At 36.1% G+C, this 8,578-nt stretch overlaps 1 protein-coding gene across 2 annotated transcripts in view; it reads left to right on the plus strand.

Annotated features, from left to right (window-relative positions):
- The window catches only part of LOC113233588 (transcription factor SPT20 homolog), a 16,048-nt gene extending 8,977 nt beyond the window's left edge, over positions 1-7,071 (plus strand). For both annotated transcript variants that reach the window (XM_026468735.1, XM_026468736.1), the window contains exons 5-7: positions 214-307; positions 5,194-5,273; positions 6,975-7,071. In XM_026468735.1, the coding sequence (XP_026324520.1) occupies positions 214-307; positions 5,194-5,273; positions 6,975-7,044 (244 nt within the window). In that variant the 3' untranslated portion in view covers positions 7,045-7,071. The remainder of the gene's footprint in view (positions 1-213; positions 308-5,193; positions 5,274-6,974) is intronic.
- The last annotated feature ends 1,507 nt before the right edge of the window (positions 7,072-8,578 follow it).

Below are 8,578 nucleotides of genomic sequence, written 5' to 3' on the forward strand. Positions count from 1 at the left end.
TACCAAAAAATTGCAATGGCAATTGAATAGTAGTTCGATGGTTAGTCACTGACAAGTCACTACTCCTAACTTTTTAGCAGAATACCAGACATACAAAATCCTGCCATTACCACTCTTTTCCACACACAACTGAGATTTAAAATTCGTTCGTTTATTATAATCAAGGTTACGAATTCAGCTTTAGCTACTTTGTAATACAAAAGTTTTGTACAGGACTCAGCCACGTGTGTACACAAGGTATGGCGCCCCCGAGGCTGGAGTCCAGGCCAACCCTGGGTATCAGACTACCACAGAATCACAAGACGAGGTAAGACATACTTATTAAAAAAAAGTAAGTGCTATAGACCTTGAAACATGTTTCCACGAGTATTGTAATCTCTTTTAATCTTTTTATAAAGTCACTACAGTACAGTATTAAAGATCATCATCAACCCATTTATATATATATATGTAGGGCACGGGTTTTTTTTTATAAGATCCGATTAATAAGACGAGGGTTTAGGTCATAGTCCGCTAAGTGGGTCCACAAGTTTTCCGAGGGTTAATAATAATAATAAATTTATTCAAGGAACATAAACGTTACAAAGTATAAAAAGTGCAAAATAAAAGGTACCGCCATTATCAGAACATATGAAAGCTGGTACTCAAAAAAAGAAAACTTGTGCTTTAAGTACCAGCACCCTTCCAGTATCACAGAGATATAATCCAAATTATTTTATACGGACAACTTATTATACAGGTAAAATATAATAAAGTTTAACGTTCGATTGTAACAAAATTGAAAAACAATATTAATTTGTAACAAGAGAGTAGAGTGAGAAGTGCACGAATGTGTCGATATCCATGGGATGGGGATTTTAATAAGAATGTATTATGGGGGGTTAGAAATAAGGAACAGGTGGCTAAGTATTCTGAAGAGTGTCATAAAAGACAAATTAATTGATTTTCTTTCCGAATTTTTGAATTGTGCGAAAGGCTATTATGATGACGAAAGTCAAAAACATGTTCTTGATAGACTTTACTCTGACATTGTATTTGTCTTTCGTGATGCGTCCTATGCAGGTCGAGGGGACACTGGAGCGGGTAGGAGTGGGTTGCGAGTAACGGGCTGGAATAGGTATGTCCCTGGCGCTCATAGAGTGGCTGAAGTTTTCTGAATGGGTTTTTCGAAATATGTGAAAATAGAAGGGTATTCAAATCACGACTGAAATAGTGCCAAATTCATCAGGACCAAATAAAGATGGATGCCCTTGCGGAGAAACATGTAAATGGTGATTTTCGAAGTTTCTGGAAAAATGTAAGAAAAGAGAACTTAAAAGCTAGCCCCGTGAGCATCGACGGTGTATGTGACCATTGCTAATGTCTTTAGGAAGCATTTTACTGTACAATCTCCCTTGAGTCCGGGGCTACAGGTGTTCGGTGCTGATGAGCCGGACGAGGCGGTAAATGTTGTGGTCACAGCTAAGGAAGTGTTGAATGTTATAAGAAACATGACGAAAGGAAAATCTCCGGGTCACGATGGACTCAGCATCGAGCACCTACAGCACGCTGGTTCTCATACATCTAGAGTTCTTGCAATGTTTTACCCGTTATGCGTGAGTCACTCGTACTTGCCGTCGCATCTTATGAGAACGGTGGTGGTACCTATAGTGAGAAATAAAACGGGTGACCTGGCCGATAAGAACAACTATAGGCCCATTTCCCTAGCTAAGGTTATCGCCAAGGTGTTTGATGGGGTGCTTAATACACAGTTAGAAAGATACACAACTCTGCACGACAATCAATTCGGCTTTAGACCCAAATTGTCCACACCGTTAGGTATTACACCGCCCGTAAAATGCCAGTCTATGCGTGCTTCCTCGACTTATCTATTTATTTATTTGGGATAACAACAGCAATAATGATAGGTTACAAAAAATTAATTACGTATTACAAAGCCAATAACAGTTATACTCGATTTATACATTAAAATAAAAACAGAGCACGGGGTATATAAGCGTGATAAATAATTATACAGATTATATACATACATATAATTGTGAAACAAATTAAGTAAACTAAATACGTACACTTACATACAAACAATACTTACTATACACAATAAAACCTAATATTAATAAGTATTATACACTGTACCTACATATGAATACAACTTAACACTAAATCATAAATACTTCTAACATTATAAAAATAGCAAACTATAACTATAAAAGAAATGAATAAATAAATGAGCAAAATAAAATAAATTAAGTGAATTAAGTGAACCTACGCATCGCGTTTGAAAATTAATTCTTTAATGTTTGACTGGAAAGGATGCTTTTTATCTACAAAGGGATCAACGTCACAGAAATATTTATTGTAACCAGTAACTAATCTTGTGAGCACAGAGTTTTTGCCGTAGTTTGTGCAGTGAAATGGTACATGAAAAAGACACGTATGTCTGGTACGACGGGCAGGCACTCGAAAACTTATTTGCTGTAATAAATCTGGACAATCCAAACGACCATTGAGTACATCAAACAAAAGACCCATATCCAACAACTCACGACGCTCCTGGAGACTTAACAAATTGTATGTGCGACAGATATCAACGTAAGGTGAATGAAAATCGGTTAATCTACATTTATTATTCAAATGCTTTAGGAACCTCTTTTGAATTCGTTCAATTTGATTAATATAAACACTATAGAGTGTAGGACTAGCATAGTCCAATATGCTACGGACATATGCCGAATACAACAATTTTAAAGTGGTCGCACAATTAAACGATTGACAAGTTCGTAAAACAAAGCCCAAATTCCTATATGCCCTGTTAGTAATACTGTTATAATGATGAGACATAAGCATTTTGGAATCAAAATAAACACCCAGGTCCTGCACAATGTGGGTCCTCTCAATAGCGTTACCACTGAAATGGTACGGATATACAATTGGATGTATTTTACGAGTAAAACTTATACATTGACATTTACTGGCGTTGACTGTGATTCTGTTACTACTATAATAATTGTACAAATTGTTTAAATCTTGTTGTAATTTCTCACAGTCAGCTGTGGATCGACTTGCATGTAAATCTTTTTGTCGTCGGCATAGAGTAAGTTCTTAGCGTTAATTATGTGATTATTAATATCATAAATATAGGCGTTGTAAAACAGAGGTCCAAAGTGTGAGCCCTGAGGGACGCCAGACGGAATTGTAAAGTAATCGGACCTAAATCCTCCCAAGACCACAGCCTGAGAACGATTGGTCAAATAAGATCGCACCCAACGAAGTAAGTCTCCGTGGATACCTAATGTCTCTAATGTCGTGGTCCACACGATGAAAAGCTTTTTCGAAGTCAGTGTAGACCACGTCAACCTGACCTCCATTTTCCATTTCATTTAGTAAATAATTTGCAAACACAGCCAAATTTGAGACCGCAGAACGTCTTCTAACGAACCCATGCTGAGTCAGCGGTAACCCTGCCGCAATAACTCTGTATATATTATTGTACACAATCCTTTCAAAAATTTTACTTATGGTATGAAGAATAGAAATCGGACGATTATTTTCTATACATGATTTGGAACCCTTCTTGTGTATGGGGATAATGTGAGCCCTTTTCCATATTCTAGGGTAGACACAACTGCTAAGTGACCCACGAAACAAAATAGTAATTGGTACACAAAGGGTTTCAGCACAAGAGGCCAGAACATGTGGCGGAATACCATCACAACCCGCTCCTTTATATTTATCTAATGACTTCAACATTTTTTCAACTTCTTTGACATTAATGTGAATTTGGGTAACTACATCCGTGCTAAAAAAGGTATTGATCGCTGAAGAAGAGCTGTTATTCACATTTGTTGAATAATTAAAAACACTTTTAAAAAAGTTGTTGAATGCTGCGGAGATATCCTCAACTTTGGTGTATTCTACGTTGTTAAATGTGAAACTATTGGGATAATTCGACAAGCCTCTCTTTGATTTGACATAAGTCCAGAAATATTTAGGGCATTTTTTTATGAGCGTTGCTGGACTGTACCAAACAGGGTAATGTGATCTATTAGCTGTATAGATAGGTACGAACAAGCTAAAACATTCGTGCAACTTACTATAAAATATTTCAACAGCATTGTCAATATTGTCAGTAGATAATATATTGTTCCAGTAAGTCCTCCCTAAGAATTCATTCATTTTAGAATAATTGCCTTTTTTAAAATTAAAACGCGGGGAGTATCGTTCTTTTAAGTATGTTGCTTGTATGTCCGCTACGGATACATAAAGTGAGGGATGATACAAATCTTCTTTAAGAACAGACTGCAAACAATGGCTAGTCGTTAGGGGTAGATTACTAAAGCATAAGTCCAATGTGTTACCGTCTTTATTTAAGTTAACAAAGTTTTGTTGTGACAGCCCTAAAAAGGGCTTGTGACCTGGTGGAGTATAATGTCTTATGGAATAAATTGAAGAGCATGGTACTGCCGCGTGAACTTATAAACATCCTTAAGTTCTGGTATGCACACCAGGTTAACAGCGTCAGATGGGCGGGTGCAACGTTGGAGTCGTATCAGCTTCAGTGCGGTGTGAGGCAGGGTGGTTTGACCTCACCCACATTGTTCAACATTTATATGAATGGGGTGATCGTCGAGCTCAGCAGTCGCCATGTCGGCTGTCACGTTGATGACGTTTGCTTCAATAATCTTAGTTACGCGGATGACATGGTTCTGCAGAGTGCGTCGGTCTGCGACCTAAGACAGCTGTTGCAAGTCTTAGAAAAGTTATGCTGATGAACATGGCCAAAGAATAACGCAACCAAAAGTCAGTACATGGTATTCGTGGCGGGTGGAGCTAAGCGTCCACAAAATGTACCATCCATATATCCTGGTGTTCCTCTAGATGGAGTAGACAATATCAAATACCTAGGGCACATAGTAACGGTCGTCCTCGGAGACAATGTTGACATGGAACGTGAGCGGAGGGCATTGTCTAGGAGAGCGAATATGTTGGCTGCCCCGTTCCTACAACGCTTCGGGTATGTTCGCGGCGGCAAGCACTGATTGCTTCTATGCAACGATGCTCAAAAGGTGTGCGTCACTGGTGCGCAAAATGCGGGCCAGCTCCAATATCGTCCTGGCTATGATAGTCGGCACGTTAGATTGTCCCTATATTTTGAGTTACCACTGCTCTCTCATTGTTTCAATTTTTTTTCAGGCAGTAACTGAAGATGGCCAAGCCAATGCCGAGGCTACAGCTGTTGCCAGAGGAAATAGGAGAAAGAGTGCTAAACTCAGGTAAATTCGGATTATCTCGTAAATTTATAATATATTCCCTAGCTCTCAGATTTCTACATCACATACGTTGATTTTGATCCGGAAGTAAGTAAGCCTTTGTGTTATTGAAAATGGAAACTACGGCGGTGGCATAAGCATCCAGACCCGAGATAATATTGGAAAGTTGGTTTCTACGTTGACCTGACCAGAGATCGAACCCGGGACCTTAGAGATAGAAGACGTGGGAAATGAAACTTATTTTTTGGATCTAAATAGCATATACTTATTTTTCAAATAACTCAACGTTTCGGTCTCTTTACAAGCTCACGGGTGACTGGAATGATAAAGTCATCAACCAGTTAGGTCCAACCAATCTATTAATTTATTAAGTCATCAGCCGGTTATATCCATCATTAATGACAACCAATCTATTAAATTATAAGCTCATCAACCAGTTACGTCCAACAATAATGCCAACCAAACTATTAATTTATAAACACATCAACCAGTTATGTTTAATATTAATACCAACCAACCTATTAAGTTATAAAGTCATCAACCGGTTTTGTCTAACATTAATGCCAACCAACCTATTAACTAACGCCATCAACCGGTTATGTCTAACATTAATGCCCACCAATCTATTAATTATTATAAGTAAATAAGTAAGTACAGTTACAAAAGTTATTACTTTAAATTTAAATACCTTATTTTCAATTTACCGTGTAACTTCCAATTTACGATTTGCAAATATTTTTTTAACGATATGATTCCTATTTATTACTTATTTATATAATTTCTTTTAATTATTAAATTGAAAAATAATACTGTTAAAAAATGTTTGTAAATCGTATGTAGCGAAAATTGAAATGTTACAGGGCAAATTAAAAATAAGGTATTTAAATTAATAACCTGTGTAACTATATGTAGTTCAGAATACGGTGGATTGCGTTATATTATCAAACCATCGAGTATATGAATAACCAGAAATAGAGACGTAATTAATTTGTTTAAAAACTTTCTGCCACATCATTCCGGTGACAACTGCGCTCCGATTGGCTAGCCCGAATCCGAAACAATTGACAGGTGTCGTAAATTGTTTCACTTTAAATGTTCCAGTTTAAGTTGAGCTTTGCTATAATGGACAAAAATTAAAAAATTACATATTTAATCACCGGTGAAATGTGATTCCGTTTGTTTTATAATTAGATGTTTATCTGTTTTTCGCACACCACCGAATGGAACAGCCCCCATTGTTAGAGATATTAAGATAATATCTGATGATCTTTATTATAATAAATACAGAATATTTTTGGTACACACAGGTCGGTTGTTGGCGCTGTTCTATTTCAGTTTTCTAATTTGTGATTTCATTGCAAACGAAAGTTGATATTTAAAAGTGATACAAGGCCCATCTGCCTGGTAAGTTGCCAGGGATGGATTGTTCTTATTTCGTCTCTATTTCTGGTTAAATACTCGATGGTTCAGAGATACTAACTACCCTGCCTCCAGCGCCATTTCACGTCCGATCTTTATAAGACCTTTTTCATTAGAAAGATCGATTTTTTTAATATGACTGCGTTTTAAAGTAAAATATCCAAATTTTTGAGTTGATGCCCTACTCATCCAAGGCAACGATATAGTTTTCAACACAACTCTCTAAGTTTAAGAGCAATAGTTAGTTATTTAGATGTTGTATTAATGAAAGTATTTGTATTACAGAAATCGTCGACTACGTCCAATTTTTACGTTGGACAAATCGGGACATCTAGTGCTGGCGCAGGAGCAATAAATCAGACAGCAGACTATGACAGACCGAGATATACACCAGGCCATTCACGAATCATGTGCAGTTACCCAAAATATTTAACAAAAAATCTTCTAATTGATTGAGTTAATGCTACAGTATGTACCGCTTACATAAGCTGCATATAAATTTAAAAATATTTAAAAAGGACTTTTTACTGCAATACTTTTTAGTTTGAAGTTTACAAATTTGTTTACAAAACCGTTTATGCCTATAGACTTTATGTTACAAAAAGCTTGCAACTTTGAGTGGACAGCGAAAAACGAGGATTTTCCTTAGATTATTTTCTTTTCCCTTTATTTTTTTCCATCCTCTAAGGGATTTTCAGACTTCGAGTTTAATTTTTATTTACAACAATATTATTCAGATTAATTTGATTAGGAAACTTGGATGGATCATGAGTCGTGATATTTATAGGTACGTTCGAAAAAAATGAAATAGTCACCCAAGTATTGAACTGAGGAACACTTAAAATGTCTAAACGCACGCCTCTAACAATACACGTCGCTTTGTAGAATAACGCCATCTTTGTTCATTAGCAGAACTATGTTGTTACAGCGTCATCTGTTATATATGAATAAAACTATTTTGAACAACGCCATTCTTAACAGACGGAATAAAGGTATAGTCACTTTTGTAGTTTTCAAGAAAATTTTCTGATGAAATCTTGTCTCATGTTTAAGGATAGAGTAATTTTTGTGCGCTCATATGGCTCATATAGAGTCTAGAGAATCATCATGCAGAGTAAGACCTTTGCAGCGCTGTCGTAAGAGGTCTATAGTGCTCAGAACTAATTAATTTATATTATACATATATTCTATCCAACAATTAATTTTACCGTGAAATGGTTTTCAAAATAAACGATTGTGTAATCAAGCTGTGTGTTCTTTATTTTTACTGTAGATACTGTAGATATAGCGACTGTGAACTGGCAAACGGTACTATCTCAATTTTAACAACTCAACAGGATGAAGAAAAAAAATTGTTTGTGTTAGTTATATAGCATCTGGTTTATTAAACAAAAACACGTAGTTTTATATATTTTTATTACACATAGAACACACTACATATTTTTATTTAATAACCAGGTGTTACTTAATGATTTGTTTCTTCACCTGTAAAGTTGTCAAAATTGAGATAGTACTGGTTGCCAGTTCACAGTCGATATAGCTATACTCTCAGATTATGAATTTGTAATCTGAGGCTGTACTATGTTGTGTTGAACTTATTACGAAGTAATACGTGAAATATTATTTATTGCACATTTAAAATTATAATGAAGCATCACCATGGATATCCCTATCGTAAGCAAGAATAAAATGCCGTGGTAAAAAGCTTGATTGAAAAAGTATAAATTGGTGAAACCCCATCGACATAGCATAAAAGAGATTAAAAATTCCAATTACTTTTCCTTCAGCCATTCAGGGTTGGTACACTGATAAATAAAACATTTTGGATGGATGCGCTATTGAGTGAGCACGGACGTCTCCAGATAAGAAATTTTATATGTAAGAATGTG

The sequence above is a fragment of the Hyposmocoma kahamanoa genome, unplaced genomic scaffold, assembly GCF_003589595.1.
Source record: "Hyposmocoma kahamanoa isolate Upper Pololo Valley unplaced genomic scaffold, ASM358959v1 79, whole genome shotgun sequence".
Lineage (NCBI taxonomy): Eukaryota > Metazoa > Arthropoda > Insecta > Lepidoptera > Cosmopterigidae > Hyposmocoma > Hyposmocoma kahamanoa.